The 27028-nt window shown below is 31.8% G+C and overlaps 1 protein-coding gene across 1 annotated transcript in view; it reads right to left on the bottom strand.

Annotated features, from left to right (window-relative positions):
• LOC108912982 (low-density lipoprotein receptor-related protein 2) overlaps positions 1 to 27028 on the bottom strand; it is a 254725-nt gene that overhangs the window by 62260 nt on the left and 165437 nt on the right. Inside the window, exon 2 of the mRNA XM_018718419.2 lies at positions 2007 to 2135. Coding sequence (XP_018573935.1) covers positions 2007 to 2135 — 129 coding nt within the window. The remainder of the gene's footprint in view (positions 1 to 2006; positions 2136 to 27028) is intronic.

Below are 27028 nucleotides of genomic sequence, written 5' to 3'. Positions count from 1 at the left end.
AAATACCTATTTTATCTGAGTTTTTTACTTATATCTTGAAACCTATGCATTTTGGAAGAATATTGAAGTGGAAAAAGAGTTTTAGAATAGAATTTTGCATAATATATTGTAAGTTAAAAATGTTTAAATGTATTACCAATGTTGCAAAATAGCAATAATTGATGAAAAATTGCCAAAATACTCAAGTTTTTTTGATAATTTTTTAAAAATATTTTAATTGTTCCGAGGGCATTCTAATTTTGGTAAAAAATAACTTTAGAGTATAATAAAATAACACCAAATTTAATTAAAATCGGTTCTATAGTTTTCGCAAAATAATTTTTTGAAGAAAATTTTGAAAAGAAATTTTCGAATTTTCAAAATTTAGCACAGCCTCAAATAAGGCATCTAAATACTTGAAAGTTTTTTCACATAGAAAAGACCGCTCAACCTTTCAAATGGTTTTTGAAAAATTGAAATCGGTTGATTAGGACGGAAACAGTAAATTTTTAAAGTTAACACTCTTTTTTTTATTTTTAAACAATTAGATTACATTTATCAATTTGCAATTTAGTTCTTTTCAAAAATTATAATTTTAAAGTACTATTTTTTCTTAATTTTATCTGTATTTAACAAAAAAAATAATATCTCAGTGTTGAAATATATACGTAAATAAATTTTTTCACTGAAAAAATGCAATAGCATAGGGTAAAAAACAGTATATTTAATGCATAGTTTGTTTATAACAAAATATGTGATTCTGACTTTTTTTTTAAAGAAGCGTCTTTCCGGTACTTTAAAATTATAATTTTTGAAAAAACTAAATTGCAAATTGATAAATTTTTTAAATTGTTTAATATAATTAATTGTTTAAAAATAAAAAAAGAGTTTTAACTTTAAAAATTTACTGTGGCCGACCTAATCAACAGATTTCAATTTTTCAAAAACCATTTGAAAGGTTGAGTGGTCTTTTCTATACGAAAATTTTTTCAAGTATCTAGATGCTTTATTTGGGGCTGTGCAACATTTTGAAAATTCGAAAAATTTTTTTTTTAATTTTTTCAAAATTTTGCGAAAACTATCGAACCAATTTTAAGGAAATTTGGAGTATTGTTTTATTATACTCTAAAGTTTTAGAATGCCCTTGAAGCAATGAAAATATTAAAAAAAAATATCCAAAAAACTTGATTATTTTGCCTTTTTTTCATCAATTATTGTAATTTTGAAACATCGGTAATAATTTTAAACATTTTTAACTTCCAGTATACTATGCAAAATTCAATTCAAAAACTTTTTTTCCTCTTCAATATTCTTCCAAAATGCATAGGTTCCAGGATATAAGTAAAAAACTCAGATAAAATAGGTATTTTTAAAAAATTTTTAAATATTTTAGTAATTTTGAAAATGTTCCGGTCCTCGCCCAGATCTAGGGATCTACACATTTATTATGTCAGTTCTACTGAAGGTAGAAGGTATCCAGAAAAAAATTGTGTGTTCTACAAATTCGATAAATTCATTTTTTTTTACCAATAGAATTTCTAAGAAACGTACCTTCTTGAAACGTATGGTTTGATGAAATCCCATATACAGTGTTTACAGTCTAAAATAAATATGAATGAATCAATGGAAAATGTATTTTTTCAGTTTCAGACTGTAGTTGTTTATTTAAGTAAATAATGAGGCGTTACTCGTATTTTTATTAATAAAAACCACTAAGAATCTACAAGTGCTGCTCATCTGAAAACTATTTAATGTACTAAAGCTTACTTAGTGAAATTAATTTTAACTTTCGTTTTTTTTCTATGGCAACTGCTTTATTTAACCAGATTTGTTTCAGAATCGTAAACATAAAAGAAAATGGTTGGCGTGACATTTGGATGTTAATTTTATTTAGGTACGTCAGCGTAAAAAATCTAATACTCAGATATTTTACATTTACAACATCAAATATGTTTTTTACCACGTCCCATTTCTTACAGCGCCCTATACAAATAAAAATAAAGAGAAAATTCTAAACAAATACTTACGGCAAGCTTGAAATTCATCTTCACCCTTCTCACAGTCCTTCTGGTAATTGCAGACCCAAAGCGAAGGGATACACTTTCCCTCGGGACATCGAAACATTCCTAAGTCACATATCACGCCAGAGGGATCACCTGCAAATTGAATACGTTTTTACACTCCATTTTTCACAAAATTTGGTTTCTTTAGACGCCACAGAATATAACTCTATTACTCTTACGCCTAAATTGATGCTGTTGTGTTTGCTCAAGGCAATAAAAAATAAAATTCCATTACCGGGTTTCATGGATACAACATGGATACAAGACAGGGTGAACCCGTTTTAAATTTACCGAATACAGCCATCCGCAACATTCAAATGGGAGAGAAGAGCAAACTGTTACAATACTAATTGAAGTCTTTTTAGCCATTCGAATGTGTTTGACCTTAAACCTGTTTTGTTACGAATTTGATTGTGCCTTGTTAGTCCAGTCAATTGTCTACCAATTTTTTCGGATGAAATGGATTGACGTGAAATTTGAACTGTAGCTAGGGAATAGCCCAAGAAACAATAAAACAAATATAGTGCCGATGAGTACTTTTACCCTAGATGCCACCCCCTCTGGGGGTGGCATCTTTTTTTATTAAAACGATTCGATAGAGGGACAAATTCTAAGCAAAAAATGTTCTATAAGTATTTTTTGTACAGTCAATACTTTTTGAGTTATTTGCGCCTAAACTTGTTCGTTTTTAGCCCAAAAAATGCATGTTTTTGAGCCACTTTTCGCGAATATCTCAAAAACTACAAGTTTTATCAAAAAAATAATCATAAGCAAAAATTAAGTTAATTAAATAGCAAAAAGATTGCTTTTTTTAATTTTTGTAGGTGGTATATAACCCGGTTATGACTCCCAGAAGTTGAAGTCAATTTCGAAGATAGCTGTAATTGAAACGTTCAACGTCCTGTAGCGGAAAAATTAAAGGTTTTTCGAGGAATACTTATATAACACTTATTAAAGTTCTTGAAAGGACCTTTAAATTGAGTGGTGGTAAAAGTCGTTAGCATGAAAACTAATGAAGTTACAATCAAAATAAAGTGATTGTCTTGATTTTTGAGAAAAAAAAAATCGGTATTAAAATTAATGACTTGACGGAAAAAAGAATTAAACGTATTCCTTCTGCAATTTACTTTATTTATGTATTAACAGTAGATTCTGGGAATTTGAACGATTTTAGAAGCCTAAATTAAAAAAAAAATTAATTTACTTTTGAATAAAATTTTTCATTTTTTTAAAAATCGCCTTTTTTCAAAATATTTCAAAAACTAACAAAGTTATAAAAAAATGATAGAATAAGAAATTGTTTGTTTTTTCTTACTGAACAATTTGTTTTTTTTTTAATTTTTGTAGGATATTTGACTGGGTTATGATCGTTAGAAGCTCAATACTAAGCTCCAAGACTGCCTTTCCTGAACCCTTTTAGCTTACAAAATCTAAAAAACGAAGGGCTCGAAAAAACTGCAAATCACAGAACTTAAAGTGCTTTAAATTCCCTACAAAATGATTTTTTGAGTAAATTTATAACTTTAAAATTACAAAAGTTATGGTAAAAAAATGAATCGCATATTTTCGGTAAAATTTTCGGAGCGGGTAAATTACCATCATATTTATGTATTTTGGAGCACTTGTGAACTGATTTGAGTAAGTATTTTAATAATATTTATAATATTTGATATTAATTTAATAAAACAATATTAAAAATAAATTCAATAACATTAAAAAAAATAATTATATCATCATACCCACATACAATTTTTAGGAAATTTCTCTATAAGGGGTAGGTTTTTTTATGAGGGGTAGGTCTTCCATAAGGGTTTTTTGGGTGGCTGAAAAGTTGCAATATATCATAGATCATTTGAAAACCAATAAAAAGTTTATAATTCAACATTATGCATACCATTAAAACATCTCAAGCTTTCAATTATATTTTTTTGTTTATTTTATTATAAGGAACGGTTTTTAAGGGTTGCAACTTTGTAATGATCGTAAGCAATACATTGTGAATGCACCAAAATAATATTTTAAACTTAAAAACTTTTTTTTGGCCCTGGAAGGGTAGTTCTAAGGATTTTTAAGAGTTGAAAAGTAATTAAATTTCATAAATTATATTAAAAAACATGAAAGGAACTTTATCCAACATATTTCAACATGAATTGAATCTTTAAAATACGTAAATCTGCGATTTTCGCATTTTTTTCGTACAAGAGTAGTTTTCACCCCCAAATATAAAAAAGCACACATCTAGACAATATCACTTTTGAAGTGGAGGGTCAGATGAGCTTGTATGCAAATTTTCAGGAAAATCCATGTTATTTGAAAAAATTGGGAGGTTTTACCTTATTTTCGCCTTCAGTGATAGGACTATGTTTCATATTACTCGAAGGTCAATATTACAAAGAAAATAAATATATCGTATTAAAATTCAGATATTCTTCTTACATCGTACTTAATTAGTTTTTAAATGAATTTTCTAAAAGTTTATAAAGAATGCAAATATAACCCCTTTGAATACGAGGGAGTACGAGGGACAAGTTTAATTGTAACAACTTGCCCTTCATACTATTTACTTAAAAAAATGGTATAACACCGACAAACCTTTAGGACTTATACTTCTCATCAAAACAAAAAAATAGCAAAAATATTTCTTTCCTAAAACGATTTCTAAGGATTCTACGATGTAAAACTTAGTTTTTGCTCATTTACTTAAGAAACAGTGAAGATATAGATTTTAACATTTTAAAACTAAGTAATGATGTAGGAAATTAAAAGGCGTTCGAGGAATTGGTCAGTTAAACCCACCAGACAAATACTGGTTTCGAACTCTCGCCTATATTCACTTCATGTCTGTAATGTAAGGGTTAATAAGTTCGAAACTGATATAAGTCTGGTAGAATCGACTAATGAATGATTCCTATGACTACTGACCAGATATTGGGGGTATAATTCAATGCTATTGACTAGCAGTGACCATTCTCACCTAAATCATGGCTTTTAATTAATAATGTAAAATAAGTGGCAGAAATAAATTAAGTACTAAAATGTTAATAATTAACCTCCTTCTCCCCTGCTTATTGCTTCATTTGCTAACTTAAATACAGACATACTGAAATAAGTTTGCGACTCTAGAACTGCGCGAGAATGAGAAAGATCGCAATCGGCTAAAAGGAATAAAACGCAACAATGTGGGATAGGAGCGTTTGCCTTGCGCAATTGTGGGCGGAACTACCTCAGATGCAAACTTATTTGTGTAGGTCTATATTTTAATTAAATGTAGCAAGGGCGTAGTATTTAAATATTATTGAGATGCCACTTCAAAACTACGCATTCACGTAACCTTTTTGATAGCAGAATCCTGAAAATCTTAGATATAACTAGATTTTTATTTAATTATGCATTTTTTACTATTAACTTTGTACTTTTACTAATTGATAACAAATATTTAGTTGTTAAACAACTTCATCTACAACCAGTAAAAAATTTTCTTAAAATAAGAAATGCTCTGTCCAAAACTAACAAGGGACAATTCAAAACTGACATGAATAATTTAATAATTTTAAGCTAAGATGCATTAACTAATATTTGTCCTTTAATTTAGAGATTGTTTTTTAAGTAGTCTAAAAAAATAGAATCAATGTAAGGTCCTTTGAAAAAATAATCATAAGAAATGTATTAATAATGATTGTATTGTTGTGGTTGAATTTCGTGTTGATATTTGTCTTAAGTGGGCAGTCATAGCTAGTAAGAACAATAGGTGTCTTTGACGTTTTGAAATATCATTTAATGATTACAATATACATGCACTTACAGAAAAATAATAAAACCTCTCAGTTTACAATAAATATGGAGCAAGTGTATTTTTATTAAAATGATAAAACTTTTTAATTATTTAATAATTTAATAATACTTCAAAGAAAGTATTCATTTAATCTTCAATATTTATCCCATTCCCTTTAAAGTAATCCCCCTGTGATGCTATACACGTGTGCCAACGTACACTGTAAAAAAAATTCACTCAACTTCACTCAATTTTACTCAATTTCTGTCCACATGCGATTGAGATAAATATTCACTCTATTAGTATGAATACAACTAAAATTTTATGAGTTAAACTATTGCAATAGAAGTGAGTGACTTTTCACTCTATTCTGAGTATGTAAAATCAATCAACAGTTGACTTTTTCTCGAAATTTAACTATTATTGAGTAATTTTTTATATAACCTATATTATACGCTACAGATACACTAAGTAAGTATAGATAACAATTTAACTATACATTTATTTAACCAAATATTAATCGAGACTCAATTGTTTTTAATTATTGTAATCAAACCATTGCATTTAAACATAAATTTCACCAAAATAATCGAATTAACGGACATTTGTCCAGCACTACATGCCATACATCACGCCACGAGATGACCTAATGGGGACGATGGGAATAGACAAAGACAACGCACGACAACCATAGAATGGGGTGGAGTCATTCAATAATGAGGACATTTACTCCTATTTAGCTACAAGTGTACCAAATGCGCGTTTATCTGCAGAATTTATTTAACGGGTACCTATATTTCAGTGAAAGTATTCAGTTTTAGTTCAAATATCACAAATGAGTAAAATTATCAAAATGCTCAATGGATACGTAATGGATTCACTGAGCTTTCATTCACATCGATATTTTTACAGTGTATTATAAACATTAAATCAAAATTTAAATAGAAACCCAGTATTTTTTGCATATTGTTGTAAATAAGTAGATCTATTAATTCCAAACAATATATTTTACACTTTTAGCACTCTACCTTGCTAAATTTAGATCAATTTTCTTAATTGAAGAATGTTATTCCAAAAGAAAGTCATAATTATCAAATATTCGATTATACCAGCCAATTATAACTAAAAATAACTGTAAAACTAATCTGGATTAATTTTGTTCAAATATGCTTATATCATCTCAGTTTTGTTATTACAGATTACAGATAGAATATTCTACACTGTAAAAATCCCTCAAATTTCACTCAATTTTACTCAATAATGTACCAATTTCTACCCACACCCAATTAAGTAAAATTTTCACTATTAGTATGAATACAACTGACTTACTCAAATCGGAGTTACCTCTAACTATCAATTGAGTGACTCTTGATTCTATTCTGAGTATATAAAACCAATTTAGAGTTGACTTTTTTCTCTAATATGATTTAAATTTAACTATTATTGAGCAATTTTTTACTCAGACTTGGTTTATATTCTCTTTCAATTTTAATTTAAATATCATTGTATTAAAGTCATAAACTACTAAGCTGTCACAGTAATTTCTACACAGATCTGTTTTAGAGACAATATTTTAGGTCTCGATTAAAGGAATTGGTGAACTGATAGATCGATAAGATTGCCATAACCTATATTGTACGTTATAAATACGTAATTATAGATAACAATTTAACTATCCGTTTATTTAACCAAATATTAATCGAGACTTAATATATTGCTTTTAATTTAAATACAATTTTCGCTAGAATAACTAGATAAACCGATACTTGTCCAACTCCAAAGCACACCATACGCCATACTGCCATCCACCACGCCACGATCATGAGATAACCTAATGAAGCGATGGGAACAGACAAAGACAATGCATCTGGATATAAAAAAGGGTGGGATCACTCAGTAATGAGTCCATTTACTCTGATTTATGTACAAGTGCACCAAATACGAGTTTACTTGAAGAATTTATTTAAGGAGTATCTATATTTGAGTGAAAGTACTCAGTTTTAGTTTAAATATAATCACAAATGAGCAAAGTGCCCAATATTGAGTGAAAATGTACTCATTAATTTCACTCAATGGATTTACCTTTACTGCTTTCACTCACACCGATTTTGTTACAGTGTAAGTTTATACAATTTTTTATTAAAAATTCTCTTTTTACAAATTATTACACTAATTTAAATTATGTGTTAATTAAAATTTGAAATAAATCAATAAAATTTTGTATCTGAAAGAATATAAAAAATAAGACCAAGTTGTGTTTTAATTGTACATAAATATATAACAAATTTACTCCACTCATCCGTTCGCTTAATTTTCCTTACTTTAGCCCGTCGAAATTCATTACGTACACAAAAAATGTTGAGTACGAAGGCACTAAGCAGATTAATTAATCTCAATAGATGCACAAAGCCCGCTCATCCATCCTCCTACAAAGAGCCCTAGTCTGCAACTAAATATTAACTTTCCGAAATACAGAAGGACTCCAGCTCGGAATTATTCAAATATATCCCTTGCAACCGACAGTTTCGTGTTAGTGGTGCAAATCAGATGATTGGTGGCCCTTAAATTGCATTAGGCGTCGTGGGGGAATCCGCGGGGCGACGAGCGGTTGACATTCCTAACCCCATCCCACGCCATCAAGACCAAATGTCAACCGCAAGTAATCCCCATTGTACCGTTCCACACGAATTTCGTATGATAACATTTTAATTAAATGCTCGCCGTTTTAAACTCTCCCCCTCGCAATTTTGCTCCTTGGTTGTAGTTACTGTAATTTAATTATTTCAGTAAGCCACGTACGTCGTACTAACGATGTTTTTAAACTCGGTATGATAATTAGACAACTGACATTGTCGTTCCCTTAACGGGAGCGAGATGAACGAGCTTTTTACACTGAGAACCACGTTGTAGACGTTTTTGCAGTAATGCAATGTTGGATCAGATACTTACCTACTCGGCATGGGCCACACAAAATTAAAGACCTGGTAAGAAATACAGAACGTATAAAAACGCTGAAGATCAAGAAAATCGGACTAGATCAAGGGGATATTGTCGTGGAATATGATCTTATTTTCATTACCTCATTAGCATGTTGAGGGAATCATACACCCTCATACTGAAAACGGTTCATGGGGTCTCCATTTTTGGAGGTTAATCACCTGCTCGCATGCAAAGGTATTTCCAAGATACTCGGGTGTCTCCCCCTTCACACCAACCCTTAACGGAAGCTTGGGCTAGAAGACGTTGATGCTGCTACTCATTGACGAACTGTAACTGTAACCGCAACCGTTACAGCAACCAAATTCCCTAGTGTAGACGGGTTTTTGCACGCATTTGGTTTTTATGAAGCGCTATCGAGTATGGTACTCCAGTGTCTCTTTACAGGGTATTTGTAAATAAGTGCGAAATATTTTAGGGGGTGGTTGTCGAAGTTCTTTTTTGTGAAAAAAAAGTTCATATAAACGTAGGTCGAAATATGCTTCGTTTCCGAGATACGGAGTGTTTAAATTTTAATTTTTTATTTATTTTTATTAATTATTTCAGAGTTTTAAAGATGTTGACTCGAAATTTGATGGTTGTATTTTATTTAGAAATATTGACAGCAACCTACTAGATAATGTATCAATAGAAATTAAAAATACACAAATATGTTTAATTTTCTTTCCTCAAAAACGGTGTACCTATCATACGAAAAAAAATTTAAGAGACCAATTTCATTCAGAGATGATGGATATCTAAAAAAATATCAAAATGGAAAAAACTCAGTGGTGTACTATATTTTTATTAAAAAAAAAAGTTGTGGCATTCTCGCAAGAACGTCACTAATGCAAGTAGAAATATTCGGATCACCTAAAAAAATGCACACTTATCCCTCCAAAGCGTTTTTCAAATTTTGAGTCAATATCTGTAAAAGTCTTTGATATAATTAATAAAAATAAATAAAAAATTAAAATTTAAACACTCTGTCTCGGAGACGAAGCATATTTCCACCTACGTTTATATGAACTTGTTTCCACAAAATAACTTCGGCAACCGCCCCCTAAAATATATCGCACTTATTTACAAACACCCTGTATATCTATGGCGTGCTGGGTTTGGGCACTAAAGTTTATGTATCTATGGCCTCTCTAGTGTGGGGAAGCTTTAAGCGCTTGAATGGAAGCTCTAAGAGCTTGAGTTTGTATCGAAGCTTTAGAGCTTGATTTGAAATTTGTTTCCTAGAAGGGCTTGTGTATAAAAGCTGATATTCTTCAGGATTTTCACCGCAGGGTGGACAAAACCTGAGTGGCAGTGTGCTATGAACACATTTTTTTGAGAAATGTAACTGGAATTTTCGTTTCTTTATAAATTGTTAGATTTATTACTTAATTTGCATCTAATGACAATAAATGAACATGTAAAAAATTTGCAGCGTACAATATGTACTGGCCAGGTTCCGACATGATGACCGGGCTGACGTTCGATCACCCTTGACGCTGGCCCCGCAAGGTATACATCAGTGAGGTCCGAACCAGATTCGGATAATTTGTGTTTTGGAAAACCATCCCTTAAAGCGTTGGATGCTGAAAATCATTTGTGTTGGTATTGACTCTGAGGCCGTTTTTTAAAATCGAATTTTGAATTTTTCAAACTTAAATTTCTCCGAATTTGGAAACATAGTTGGAAGATTTTCGAGCCTTAATGCTTAAACTTCTATATGATGAAGGGCATGCGCAATCATCGTCACTTGATACGGCTGGTGACTTTTGGGGGAAATTATGACTTCCTGGCGTTTTGGCGGGAAATCTTGGAAAGATACCTAAACATTTGGGTGGCTTCCTACGCAATTGCGACTTTGCAGAGGGAAATTCCCTGGGTAGTAGGTCGTTTGCGGTTATTTGTCTATAGACTCTTATTGTTTTGGCGGAAATTACGCCTTGTACCAAGCGTTTTGAAAGATTGATGAATTTTGATGAATTGAAACACACACCAGATAAAGGGCAATTAACCAATACTATCTATACAACAAAGCCGTATCTTTGGCGGCTGATATCAGCTTGAGTGGTTTACCATAGTACACAGACATGGCGACCACCTGACAACGGGAATTAGTTGCCTGTTGCTGCACAAAACAAACTACTTACTTATTTAAATAAGTTTCGAAATAATGTTTCAATATTTTCTTTGTATATGAATATTCATAACGAATTCTACAGCTTTCGTTTTAAAATCAATACACTCTGCTATATGTATATAGTTTTCAATAAAAAAACACACCTCTGTATTAATTAGTACCTTTTAAGCATTGTAAGGGTTATGTGTAGTAGCAAATAAGGATGTTAAATCAAATCCAATGTTCATTAATTTGAACGCGTTAAATTTGATTGCAACTTCAATGTTATAGTCTACACAGTATATTCATTCCTAATAAGATCCGTTTGTTATTCTGTATGCTCTGTTACATTTGAGATGTTTTAATATAATGTACATGTATCATGAATCTTTAGAGCTGAGTACAAGATTCCTGCCAACAACTTTACATTGTGCTCATAAGTACTTGCTCTCACATTGCACTTAATTTATTCAGGATTTCGCTGCATTTCAGGATTATCAGTAATTGTAACGTTATCGTCGGGTAAGCCGCTAATTATATAAATTTAAAATATAGGGTATTAAATATTCCTCCTTTAATTTTCCTCTCTGGGAGTATTTGCGGTAATTTAATTTACCCCAGTAAACTACGTACGTTGTTTTAACGATGTTTTTAAACTGGTCATGGTAATTAGCCCGTTAAAATTTTAATTTCCTTGACACAGCACTAGGATAAATATGAGCTTTTAAAGTTTCATAAACATTTTCATAAGTATTGTAGTTTATTAACCGTTTTATTTTTATTAGCTGGCTAGAGGTATTCTCATTTTGATAATGTAACACAAGCAGCTGAACTATTTTCCATACAGAGTGCTCCACAAAAAAGTAGAAAAAAATATTAATGGACAAGTTGTTACGTAAAAATAAGCAAAATAGTTTATATAAGCTTCGGACCGTACTGCTTTCAAATATTTTGATAAATAAACACTTTTTAACTTATTTTAGAAATAAGAAAAGGTCTAACAACCGGTTTCGAGGTCAAACTTTACACCTCATCTTCAGGTCCTACAAGGCTAAAAATGTAATAATATTTTTTTCTAAAAATATGTCAAATTATGTTTAATTTAAATTTTTATAGAAGGCGAATTATGTTTTATTTTAATAACCCATTTAATAACTATTAATTTTACAAATATAGATTATGAGAGAAATTGGACCTTTTCTTATTTCTAAAATAAGTTAAAAATGGAAAACTCACATTTATCAATTTTGAACGAAACACTTTCCTGTAATTCTGCATTATGCAATTTCGTAGATGTAGTGGGGATAAGTCCCTTTTTTCCTGGAAAAATATATTGTTAAATTTTTGTACTTTTTTAGAGTCAATTACATAATAATCAAGGGTGCAACGAAAACTCTATTAAAAAAATAAATGATAATATGTTGACACAAAGAAAATTAAGTCTAATTCATATAGGTACAAAAATAACAAATACGCAAATTACATAAATAATATGTAAGAATTAAAGTAATTGCATAAAACTTTCAAGTTTACGTTTACAGAAGTTGCAAATGAAACTAGAAATGGTAATACTAAAATAATAAAATTAAAGAGTACAATTATATTGAGAAAAAAGAAATTAAATGATTAGAATAAAATATTTAATAATAGATCTTTAGTTAATCCCAGTTTATTTTGTTGAATTAATAATAAAACTGTCTACTATACAGGGTGATTCAGTCACAATGTCATTAACTTTAAGGGAACATAGGGAAAAATGAGTAGCATACGTGATTAAAAAAAAAATAAAATGCATATAAAAAATATTTTCAAATAATTATTTAAATCCCTTTTGTGACCATTCCTGAACACTGACTCAAAAAGGTTTATCGAGAGTGAATCTTGACCTACCGTAATACTCGGTCATTAACCTAGCTTTTATTGCGTATTTAATCCATTGCAAACGATGAATAAACAGAGCTTTTTACCTAGACTTGAATGAATAAGATATTTTTTTACATTTTAAATATTAACAAGTATTATTTATTTGTTAATAAAAACAAATGTATAAGGATAATAATTGTTTTCGAATGTTAAGTTACTATTTTTTATTTTAGTATTTAGTGTTTTTAGTATTGTTAACGTTTTCACTATGTTTTATAATTGAATATCAATTTTTAATATTATGTTAATTATTCAGTTTGTAATACGTATACCTTATTGCTTTTCAAAGAGTAGTATGGTACCTACCCATTTAAAATGATAGTACGGCTAAAATAACACTCAATCGTCCATAAATCTCTGTTAATAAAATGAGAATTCGCTGCAATCTGATTTTGAAATCAATTGCAAAGTTCAAGACGACTGGAGAAATCAGCTGTTTCGCCTCAACGTTCGAACGTTCTGTGGTGCGTCGGCGGGTTCCCCGTCAGCAAATGTGATGCAAAGTAGGGCGCCGAATTGACGGGAGTTAAGAGGTAATTTTTACATGACTGAATCACCCTGTAGAATGAAAATCAGTTTTCATGTCATTTTTTTGTCTTCTTTAAATAACTCACAGGAAATAATTCAGTAATGCAGTCGGGTCAGATCACAATTCTGACGATTCTGAAGATGTTCCAATTCTATCAGACCATCGATTCGTGAAAATGTTATTCAAATACTGACTGATGGATGTAGAACTCGATGTAGGAGGTATAAAGTAATGTAATGGATCACTGTCTTGCTCATATCTTAGGGAAAATAATGTATATTACGTATCTTTCTCTCGATTGTCGTACAAAACAACACGTTATACAGGGTGTAGGTTAAATACTTGGCCAAAACTAAATGTCACGAAACAAATAAAAGTTCTTATAGTTGTGTATGTGTTAAGGGATATTTTATTCTATAAATACAAATTATTAAATAAAATTGATAGAACTAAAGTAACAAATAAACCAATTTAAGCACTAGTTACGAGTTCATGTAGCGAAGAATTAAAAACAGAATTGAAACTAAATGTAAGCGATAAGAAATCCTCGTGATACGTACTTCTATGTATGAAGTTTTACCCCGATTTAATTAAATGTTCCAGAGTTTTAGTCTTTTTCTCACGAGATCCCACCACTTGCGGTAGTTTCAGAAATTTAATTTTCTCAATAGCCTGCTTTAAACTGTTATTGCAATTATGCCGTTAAAATTTTAATATTCCTGACAAAATATCGCAAAGAGGAAAAGTGCAAGTTTTATTAAAATCGCCCATCTATTAACGTTATTTTCCACGTAATATGGCTATTATCTATAAAATTAATTTAAAAATTGCTAAAAAGATATTTTACATGAACTATAATCCAGTTTTTTATTTCTAGTCTAAACTTAAAACAATAGTATTTTATTTGTTTTATTTATTATAACAGTTCACCGATTTGAAAAAAGAGTGATATATTTAATAAAACAATCTGTTATATTAGAAAATAAAAGCGAAAGACATTTTCCGTTTATGTCTAATAATAGTGGCTTCCATCAGTTCATTATTTCTTAGGGAAATAGGTTCCTTAAAAGCAAAATTTTGTAATTGATTAATTAAATCATTTATATTTATAATATTAAATATTTATGAAATAGTAGTTACGAATAATGTTTTCGGTTATTAAATATAGCTTGAATACCTTAGATCCATAATTTGTATTCCCTTAACAATTTAATTCACAGATTGGAGGCCTATTGTCAATTTATCTCTATTTACAACAAACTCGACCTGTCCGATTTCTATATAAATAGAAATATATCCTGGATTCAATTGCACTGTTTTTACCTGCCTATTGATAACGATTCATGCAGTATCTTTTTTTTATAAGGGTTGGCTGCTTAAGCTCCACAGTCACGCGGCTTGTAATCATTAATGAACGCTCTGTATAAACAAAGTACGTTCTAATCAAATATCAAGTGCCGAAGGAGATGAACTCGCTTCGACTAAGTATAAAAACTTCGACAAAAACTATTATAGCCTTCCATAAAAAGCATGTATGTCTATTACGCATTTTATATCTTTCCGCATTATAATTTTATTCCTATGATATTTATTATTTGTTCAATCATCACCCATCGGCTTTTATTAATTTTCTTAGTATACCCATGGGTGGCTATAAATCTTGATCAGTAGAATATAAACGGTAAAAACCCTATTCAATTATTATGATTTCAATTAATAACCCGCAATAACTGTTAGGCATAAATACATTTATGAATTATATTGTCAAGTTACTAAAAGCAGTGCGGAAAATGGAAGGTACCTATCATAAAGGTAATGCAAATATTATAAATTTAAGTATTTCAGTATTTCCGCAAATTCTTGCTGTCAGACTTTAATGAAATAGATTTAAAACTTTCCATCCAGTTATTTTGTTATCGGATACCTTGAGTAATTTAATTATAACAGCAAACTACTTAAGCTAATGAAGCTTTACTTTATACGGTTATTAAACTCGAGAAATTATAGTTCTTTATTTTAAGAGACAGGATACTTATTCTGCAAAACTAATTAATTGAGATATTTGAAAATGTATAAGGAAAGTGGGTGATGTTAATAGTGTTGTAAGTTATCAGCATTTACTAACATAAATTATTGTACCTCCCTTATCTATCTTTTCTTGTCATTTCAAAAGTGCTCTTAGAAAAACATTTGAATGATTTAAAATTAATTAAAAATTTTAATCTAGAAGAAATGTATTTTAAATAAACTAGCAGTGTTTAAAAGTTAAAAAATAATATTTAGAAATGTATCATCTCAAAAAGCTCTTACCTATTTGATACCTAAATTTCATAATAACATCTCAAAATTCGTCTTAATTAGGTATGACAGAAAATTGAAACAAGTTTGGTGAAAATTTGGTATACAATATTATACTGTTACATCTGTAGACAGAATAAGTAAGACCAGAAAGACACTGATTTTAATTAATATATTTATTCGTTTTACGGGATATGATTAGTATGAAGGCAACACAACCTTTAGATTATTGTTTCACGGTTCTTTCAAGGAAATATTCTCAACACGTAATTTAGTTATTTATCATTGTGTTAAAAGCAACTGTGCATTGTCTTAAAATCCTCATAACTCCTATACATTATTTATTTTGCTCAAGAAGATACAAAACATCAAGAAATATTCCTTGTGACGCTTATTACGTACAAGATATATCTTTATTTCGAATTACTTATCATCTATTTTGTTCGAGGTCCCTTTCTAATTAAATAAATAGGCACTACCTTGAAAACTAACATGCTTATTCGGAGAAACTCTTTATAACATATACTCGTTATTATGTTATAAATAAGTGTCATAGAATTATGTAATATGTCGATAAATTCAGGACTTTCAAGGACAGTAATTTCTTTTGAATATCAATGATGTGAATGAAATGAAATCAAGATGATTCCTAGAAAGATTCCTAGATAAGTAGTGTGGATACCTTTTTCGTGCACCTCAAGTTATCGGGAGCCAAAACAAGATAATCGAAGAACAAGATATGAGTTTGAGTGATCATGAATGTACACAGTGAACGAGATATCTAGGGAAATATTTTTTCTTGAAAACGACTGACTGAAGACAATTAAAATTTTATTAATGCATTCTTGATCCAAACCCAAAAGCAACTGACACAAATAAATTTGTTTTTCTGATTCAAGCAACTACGTCTAATAAGTGCTTTGTGCACAGGAAGTTCTTCAATTCCTTTAGCATGTTGACATCGAGATTTCCATTCCTTTATCGAAAATGTTGAACAAAAATCATCGCAAATGGTTTCAACGGATGTTAAGTGAAAGTTAACCTTTCTGCCTGCCATATGCTGCTTCACAACAGCCCAATTGATTCGATGGGGTTTAAATCTGGGTGGTATGGTGGAAGCTGTAAAGCGTTATATTCGATATGGGAACTGACTTTCACTGTTTCTTACTTGGTTTAAAAAATATCCGCAAGAGCAGCTGGCTCTCGTACCTTTTTAAGTTAAGTTACGGACTGATTTGCATCAGATTCACGCTGTATATAACGTACCGCATTTGCTACCACTTCTCGTTACCGCCCTGTTAACTTTTTATTTGTCGCTTTCGAAACAAAATCTATTCGTTTCGGAAACTTTAAGGCAGCGAATACTCGATCCTATTCACTTGAACGTAGATTTATAAATAAACTCTGGAGCGTTTTCCTTAGACGCAAACTTATTTGTGACGGTTTGTGTTTCATTTAAAAAGTAATTTATTTGATAAAATGCAAAAAGGTTTTATTTAAATAAACTTATAAAGTTGATAAGAATTTTAATCTTGACTTTTATAGTATAGAGACTATTTCAAATCTAGTAGGTCCCATATCAAATCTAGTAGGTCCCATATCAAAGCAACTTTCAATTCTTTTGTCTGCTCCCACTATAGTAAATAGATTATTAATACATTGTTTTTAAGGAGGTAAGTGGATTTTATCGTAGAAGTGGCTATGGACAACGAGAGGTAAGTCAGGTAACTTACCTCCTTAAGGAAAAAAGCGATTTCGAGTTATAAATACATATTTTATAAACAAATAAATAGAAATATTTGATGAACATTACATTTTATTAATTATTATGAATGAATATTTATAGTAATTGTACTTATTACATTTAGTAAAATTTATAAAATCTGGATAATTATTCCGCTCGCGTTTACTAATTGCCACATTTTTCTCACAATGATTTGACCGCTCTATTTCAGTCACTGGAGGCTCAATATTCTCTGACCGATCCATTAAAACAGCATGATGCGACGTATTACTAGAACCTGGAGTTGTAGTGACATTTAATTGTAAAGAATCCTGTTGGCTATTCCATTTTTGTTATTTAAACTGTCAGCAACATAACTTTCTGCAATTGGGGTTGATCTCCACCCACCATGTCTCGTGATTACTAATACATTAACTCCTATATTAGCCAGTAACGTTGCCGATGTTCTTCGGAATGATTGGTCTGTATATGTTTCAGGATGTTCTAGTTTCAAAAACTGTACAATCTTATTAGGAATCATAGAAAGGATATTCTTGTCGACTGGTTGGTTGTAACATCTACCTGCTTGATAGCGCATAAAAAAGCTTCAAATTTCAATTTTAATTTCTAATTTATTCTATATAAGCCTTAGTACAAATTAATTGAAGTTATAACTGCATTCATTTGAGGAAAGTAGCTCTTCCTGTTCTAAATATAATGATGAATAAATTCCTATAGTAATTTTGACGTTTGGAGTGCGTATACTTTTTTTAATCGCAAATATTAATTCTAAATCTATAAAATAGGCTATTTTTCGCTTAATATCCAAATCCATGGCTGACATTAATCACTCAATTTGCACAGGTTTGCGGTAACCAATAACCAACATTTCAGGCGTGAGTATTGATTTATGACCTCTTAATAAACGGAATTGTCATTTGATAATAATTGTTCCCAGCCAGCGGACGGGATATTGATTAAATCGGATAAAATGCATTAAAAGTTTAGCCGGGAGATGTTCCATGTCGGGTTCACAATAAAATCCATTAGTAGTTTTTATTATTTGTTTCGTGAATATTATATATTCTTGTTTACAAATTAGAGTTTTTAAAGAAAACAAAAATTAAAGATAATTTGCTTAGGGGAAATTTCAAATTTTGAAATTTTTTGGACGCTCTGTATGTTTTATTACATATTTTATTACTGCCCATGACTTCTCAAGATAAGAAAAACTTTTTATCAGGAATAATTTATTCTCGAAAACGCAACAATAAAAAAGTTTACAAGAGTGCGGTACCTCTACCTCATTCGGGTACACACTATACTTACAGGGTGTTAATGAACTAATGTCAAATATTTTTGTCACATGTCTGTTATGTCAAAATGACTTACCTCAACATTGCAAGGAGCCACCTTTTGAGAACTGCTGATTTTCATAGAAGATGTTCGATGTACCCACCATTTACTTGCACACAAGCTTCAGCGCAACGTATCCAATTCGCTCGCACGCGTTGCAACATTTCCATGTCCTCTCAAATCGTATTTCAAGCTTCTGCAATAAGATGTCGCAGATGTCTAAAGGAGTGAGGTCCGGGGACCGGGAGAGGCATCTAACTAAGCTGCCACGGTCTATCCAGCGATCGGGAAAAGTAATGTTTAGAAAGTCGCTCACTTTCCGAAAAAGTGAGCGGAGCTCACTTTTGACATGAGTGACATTTAATGGCACGTCTTCCAACAACTCCGGCAAACGATTTTGAAAACATCTAGATATTAAGCACCCTCTAAGCGTCTAGGCAGTTCAGAAGGTCCTATTAAAATGTCATTAACGATACCGGCCTACGTGTTGACTGAAAACTGTCGCTGAAAGGCACCGCACGTATTTCGTGTGGATTTTCGATAGTCCAGTGGTGAGTATTGTGGACGTTACGTACCTACACCATTTCAACTAAAACATGCTTTATCTGTAAAAAGTATTTGCGCTGTATATCGAGGATTTCTTGCATGTTCTTGAAGCAACCATTCGCAAAAACCCCGACGTAGTGGAAACCCTCAGGAGTAAGCGCTTGAACACGTTAGATACGAAATGGGTACAACTGAGCTTCTCGTAATATCCGCCACACAACAGGATGCGAAATATTTACTTGCTCTGTGATATTTCTGGTGCGGGGGCACGTCGTTCGGGATATCTTGCACTCTACCAAAGCTCTGTGGGAATTTTCGTTTGCTTCGCCATAAATTATGAGCATTTAATGTACTTTCAAAAAACATCACAGCAATCACTACAACAATACATGTATTTCAGCAGTTGCAAAACAGTTTTAAACACATTTTTAATTGGCTTTTTTCTCTATGACCTTAAACTTCCGATACAAGTTTGTGACATCAGTTAACTCAGTTTTTGCTCCTTTTTCATCCCTTTAAATTTTTGACATAAGTCCATTAACACCCTGTGTATTAAATTATTAATTTTGTGGAATACAATAAATGAAATAAATATAAAATATTATTCAAATACATCCGATACATATAATGCATTTTGATATTGATTTAATGTTATAATTTGTAATTTGAAACTAAACAACGTAAACATGAGCCCTAATAGACTTTTCCGCTAAATGTTTGTCAAGAAGAAAATGAGTAAAATAAATAATCCAATCCTCACAACGTTTGAATTGGACAATGAAAGGAGCAATAAATTCGGTTTTGGCAGCCTTGCTACATTTAACTGCAGTAGAAAATGCACTGAAGCATAATAAAACATCACTGAAATGAAAGGGAAGTGGGATAGAAAAAGAAATATAAAATAGTGCTCGCCAAAGGGACTGAGAGCAGAATCTTGCCAAACGCCTTGCCTATACTTCGATATCCATCCATCTTTCTCGATAGGGTTTGACCGAGGCGAAAAGTGCAATTACAATAAATGTTGATGATACTGATTCCCCGAAATTTATGGGTTCGGTTATTTGCCGATCGGGTTACAATTTTGGCATAAGCGTTCCCTGCGGCGCATCAATTTATACTGATAAACCATCCACCAAGACCGCTGTATATGTAAATAAAGTACCCGCATGCCGCACAACTCTGTTAAATTCCGACATGGCTAGAGCCAGAATAGAACTACACTGGTAGTCCGGAAATATATTAGACCCCCCTAGGTATCTGAAATTCCGTTAATTTAGTTTTACTCAGTCGGATTTTATTCACAGATAAAGACCCTGAGAAATTAGTGGGATGAGTAGGAAAACTACCGCGATTCCTAGTTAGGGGTGGTATCCTGCAATAAATCATACGAGAGAGAGTGAAATTATATAAATATAAGATAGCTGCACCAGTTGAGGCCGTGTTAAGCTCAATTCTGATTAATATTTAGTCCTTTGTTGACGAAAATTCGAAGTCAAAGTTTCCCTTTGAAAATAGCTTTCAAGAGCAATAAAGTTAATAAAAATCTAATTAAATCGAATTTATTAGGAACTTTTATCACAAAATAAGTCCACTGCAAAATATTGTGCCTTAAATTTAAGACAACTTTCAAGAGTTTCAAGGTAATATGTTACAAAACATCAATTAATTAATTTTCACACCCATAATAAATTATTTTAAGCCCCTTCTCTTCCTTCTGTAAGCTAACGCAGTCCCTGTTAAGTTAGGTACCTAGTCATTGGGCTAAAAACTAGCCTTATGGTCTATTGTAGCTCACTATGATTTATATTTCACTCTTCTGAAGTTTCCTTCAGAGCCTTACCGGCGCAAAACGTTGTTTCATACCTATTGCCAGAGATCTACTAACTTAGAACATATTATTAATGTTAAATACGAGGAATCACCTTCCCTCTTATAGAGACTGATGCCTCATTCCCCTGGAGGCCAAATCAGAGTCACTCTGGAGCTCTGGAGCTTTGTAACAGTTCCATACCGTTCTTGAGTTACACGGACAATATCCAAGAGATTTTAGAGTTGCTTGACTGTCCGCAAAAATTATTATCGACTTATTTTATCGTATTGCAATTATTCCAGTTTCCATAAATACAAGTCGATGGCATAGACTTCAACCAGAAAGATATCAAACATCCTCTCTAGTGTTGGAGCTGTCTATGTGCTAACTATTTTCCATCAAAAGGTTAGTTGTATTTGAGTCTTAATCATCCCTAATTATTTTGTGTGGCCATGATATATCAGAAGTCATTAGCATCATGCTGTGGCTTCCCATTTTTTCCAGTAATTTGTATGCCTAGTGGTGTCAACCTTCAGTATATTAACAGCCGCTTGCCTTTAACATACTGCTCACCTGGCTTCTCTCTTCGATAATATCATATATGGAGAGGTGGTAAATCTAGGACGATTTCCAAAGCAGCTGATTGCTTCAAATAGCGCTTATTTTTGTATATTCCGCCTGAGCATATTACATATTTTTGTTCTTTTGTTGAATATGGGCTCGTTTTTTCATAAAAATCAAAAGAGAAAACACTCTCCAAGTTTTATAGTACATGACGCTGTCTGTTTGAGACTAGTTGGTTGTAGGTAGAAATTGTCAGATTCGAAATGTTCTATTAGAAGATATTTGTCGCAGATATAATTATTCTACTTTATTCAAAACATGGTCCTTCCGATTAATTAATTCTGTATGTCAAGTTACTGACGTCTATCTACCACCTAATTTCAATGCAATGACTGCTTCTTTGTCGAAGGGTGAATCCATGCATAGTTGACTCAGTTGTCCTCATTAGAAAACGAAAAATAGTTGGCTTCAAGGAGTCGTTTACTTTCGATATAACCATTCAGATATCACGAATGATTAAATTTCCCAGGGTTCCCTTGAATGGCAAGTAATGGCACATCAACAATTACAATCATCCACTGCGCCAGTTGGGATCTGCAGGTGGCTTTTTGGCAAGACGTAGGGCCCCTTTACTTATGCAGCTGTTGCACGGCGGCTTGCAGTCCGACAGGCTACTATTAAACAACGGTTAGGAGGTGAATTTGTTTTATTCCCTGGATAAGTATGCCATGATTTTCCAGAGCGAGGTATTCGCTATTTTTGCGTGCGTACAAGAAACTCTCACAGGATATAGGAATCAGCGTACTCAGATTTGTCCCGTGTAGTTCTGGAGTATGCTAATGCTCTGTCCCTCTTGTGGAAGGAAAATCGTGTGAACTCAACCAAGGTTATTCGCTACAGTAGCGTGACTGGCAATGGAGGGTGGACGTGTTGGCTAGACAGGGCTCAAGTAGTCTATTAGTGGGACTAGAACCAGTACTCTGTAATGCAAAGGAAGATCATTGAAAGAACGACCAAGTAGATCTGATCTGCGACTGGCCAAACTTCTCATAGAGGACCCATGGGCTGGAGCAAATCGGAAGCGGAGTTAGTAACAGGACTAATACTCAAGGGCATCTAAAAAAGCACCTCAATAGAACTGGTCTGAATAGTTTAATGGTGAAGAGACACAAATATCTGGGGGGTAGCATTTATGTCACCTCTGGACATTAGAGAGATTCCTGCAGAGCCAGTGCGTGTCTTCTCACGAAGTATGGGCCTGTTTTAAAATAGCGGCCTGCCCAATGGGTCACAAGATCTGAGTGCTGTGGGTAAACCCTACCAATATGAGGCACTGTCGTACAAAAGCACAATTTTAGGAAATTTATGTGAAGTATATCAAAAGTATCGATAGTTTTGGTTGACTACTTCATACATTCGTTGTTTTCGATTATGTTAGACAAGGGTCCCAATCGTTTATCATCGTGAATTTCAGATGACTTCCCTCATCACCATCATCTTACACAATCGCTTCTAGAAATCGCAGTAAGTAGACAGTATATTTCACAAAATTTCTTTATTATGAATTCACACTAAATACCGTTGTTGGAGGTATGAGATATTGTGTGACCTTGACAGTAAATTTTGACAGCTCTTTCTTCGCTGAATTTTGGATAATCCACGTACATTTAGATTCGGTTATTCTATTGCACCCTAATACTAATTACAGTGTTATTTATAAATGACAAAGAAATATTATTACCGATTCCAAGTGCAATATCCTACCGCTTTAATCTCAATAAATGTCAACCACTAAAAATTCAATAAATACGTTTAATCGAGCGAAGAAGTACAAAAGGGAAAAACCGAAAATCGGCCTAAGAAGTATCACGTATTGCTGTTATATTTTTAGTGAAATAAAATCATCCGGAAAGGGATTATTCTCTGAGGATTCTCAAATATGAAATATTACAGCAGTCCATTTGTTATAGTCCGCCCCGACCCCTGTCAGGCCGAGCATTAACGGAAACAGGAGAAATGAGTTCAAGAAGCAGGCGGAGAGCGAAAAACCGTATCAATGACTCGAGCCACTGACTTACTACCCTTCCTAAGTATAATAAAATATTTTTATTCGCAGTTTCCGACTATGGTTACCCACCTCGTCCATTCTTGTATAAAAAAGTTATCTTTTAATTATTATTATTATTAACAACTTGATATGTGTGAAATCCTTCTTACTTTTTTATTATTTTTCTGATATCGATAAAAATTTAACATTTCCAATAAAAATACGTAAAAACAGAATTATCGTACTCTAATTTATATTCTCTTTACTTCCAAGCCTGTAAAATTTCATTAAAATATTCTGAGCGGTTTCCGCAATATTTTTAAACTTGCACTTTTTTATGAAAACTTTAACACCCTGTAGATCGGAAATTAAGCGTTTTCGGAATATGGTATATTAAGGAAATATATCACAAATCACTTGTACTATAATCTCCTGAAAGGAATACATCGACTTACCAAAGACCCTGTATATATTTTGATGTGAACGCTTATTTTTGATGTAAAAAGTTTGTATCAGTACATATAAGTTATAATTTATTCAGCAGAGTAAATTGATTTGTGTTCAGCAAACATTCAATTAATTATTAGGTTATAACTTTTATAGGCCATTGAGGTGATTTCGTATCAGTATTGTTTACACTTCAAACACACGTAAATCTGAAACGTATACAAATATCGCGTGTTCCCAGTTGCAAGAATCTGCACATTTATAATTATTCCAGATTACAGCACGCAAGTAGTTCCACGTATATCAAAAACCATTTGACTTAAAATTAAGCTTTTTATCTCTCTCTTATCCTATGTAAACTGAAAGGCAGTATTCCTGAACAACTACTTGATTTTTAGAGTACTTGAAATATAACGACTTATTTAAATGGTTCAAAAAGTTGTTATATTTTTAATACTGTTTAATTTTCATATTCATGATCTGCATAAACATAATTCAAGGAAATAAAATACATTAATAAAAATAAAACACTATTAGATATCTGCTACCGTACTTTTTCTCGAAAATTAGAAATGAAAAGGACAAATTTTAATTAGATTTAAATTTATGAAATTCTGTACCTCTATATACCCCATTTAATAACATCCGTTCCAATTAAGAAGCAATAAGTTAATAATGCAGCATAAATTTGGACCACAATGCGTAATAGCATTCGGCTAATATCCCAACTAATTGGTAATTTATGTACAATGAATAATATTTGTAATATTAATGTGTTGTGGTATTATGGCAAATTCCCGAAACAGAGTAACTAACAAATAAATAATATATTCCCGTTTTACGAACAGATATAATCACTAGTTTTAGACATGTTTTAATATTTTTTCTGCTAATACAGAGTTCAAATAATTCCCAACTAACCATCATAGTTATGAATACAATCCAGTAAACTTTTTAATACTGTTGATTAATAATTCTTCTCCTGTGCGTAAAGTTAAAGTGAAAGCTTACATTATCATGGTTTGTATAACTAAACGTAACTCCACTTTCTGTTATTTTTACTCGTATATTACGTAAATTTAAAAAAGGAAAGATAGTGGTCATATACCCATATTTAATTCCATTATATTTATTGCTTACATAAAAGGGATATAACTTTTTATGGTGCTTTGAAGATAAATGGAAATATTCATTCTGATATGGTTAGCATGCAAAATTATTTAAAAATCTATGTCACCGTATTTTAAATTCGTTTAAAAATGTATCTATTGTATAGTTTTATATACGAAAATATTCCTTTTGTTCTTCTAAGATTATTGGTCAAAACTTAAAGATTTCCAATTTGCAACATAAGTATACAGGGTGATTAATTAACAATAGGAAAGTCGAAAGCTGAAGATACTACACGGGAAATGGTGACCATTAGCGCAAACATGCCTTATCCGAAAGTTGATAGTTTCGGAAATACAGGGTGTTGAATGTTAAAATTTTAAATCGTTTTTTTTGCGATTATTCTGAAAATATGTAGGTTAGGAACTTGAAAATTTGTAAATATATATTTTTTTAGGCGACGAATAAGATGCGTGCTGTAATTTCAGCATTGCTCATAGAGGGCGCCACTTAAGACCAATTTTACCGAAAATTTAGTTAATAACTTTTTACTCTGTTTATTTAACATGAAACTTGATTCAAAACCTGAAAGAGCTATCATTTTTCCATTAATTATGTACTCTTGTTTCATTTCGGTATCTCGATCCGTTTTCGAACGAAGCCAATAGATTCTTTGTAAACTATATCTTTCATTCGAGACCAAATAGAAAAATCAAGAGGATTGAAGTCCGGACTTCTGGATGGCCAAGCAAAAATGTTTACATGGCCAATCCAGCGATTTGGAAAAACTGCATCTAAATATGCACGCACTGGCCAACCACATGTCTCTTCTTAAGTAAAGTGGAATTTCTTCGAGCAGTGGAAGCATTTTTACTTGGCCACTCAGAAGTCCGGACTTCCATCCTCTTCATTTTTCTATTTGGAAGAATCTATTGGTTCGTGTGAAGAGTTGTGGCAAAGAATACAAATCGATGCCAACGAAGTCAAACGCAATCCCAATATATTGTTTCAAACTCGAAAATCTCTCAGAAAACGTTGTTTACAGTGTGTAAATGTCAACGGTGGATTCTTCGAACACTGACTTTAAATCATTATTACAAATTTCATTTGTTTTATGGTTAACTGTTGTAATAACACGAAGAAACACTTGGTTTGTTTCGCTTTTAATTTCTCGTATTATCAAAACGTAGTGTTTGTTAAATCGATTTTTCTCGAAAACGGATCGAGATATCGAAATGGAACAAGAGTACATAATTAATGGAAAAATGATTGCTCTTTCAGGTTTTGAATCAAGTTTCATGTTAGACATACAGGGTAAAAAGATATTAACTAAATTTTCAGTAGAATTGGTCGTAAGTGGCGCCCTCTATTAGCAATGCTGAAATTACAACACGCATCTTATTCGTCGCATAAAAAAATATAGTTTCACAAATTTTCAAGTTCCTAACCTACATATTTTCAGAATAATCGAAAAAAACGATTTAAAATTTTAACTTTCAACACCCTGTATTTCCGAAACTATCAACTTTCGGATAAGGCATGTTTGCGCCAATAGTCACCATTTCACGTGTAGTATCTTCAGCTTTCGACTTTCCCATTGTTAATTAATCACCCTGTATAAGTAAACAGGACTTTTTAAAAATAAGAACCATTTTTTTTTTGGTAAAACCAATTTATTTTATTGAAAATAGTCCCCAATTTTATCAAAATATGAGTACACAATTGCAGTTAAAATTGTATTAGAAATCTCATGTCTTTAATTTTTCCAT

This window comes from Anoplophora glabripennis, unplaced genomic scaffold (assembly GCF_000390285.2).
Source record: "Anoplophora glabripennis isolate ALB-LARVAE unplaced genomic scaffold, Agla_2.0 scaffold253, whole genome shotgun sequence".
Classification (NCBI taxonomy): domain Eukaryota; kingdom Metazoa; phylum Arthropoda; class Insecta; order Coleoptera; family Cerambycidae; genus Anoplophora; species Anoplophora glabripennis.
The sequence above is the reverse complement of the archived record's forward strand: the minus strand, read 5'-3'. Positions and strand labels throughout refer to the sequence as shown.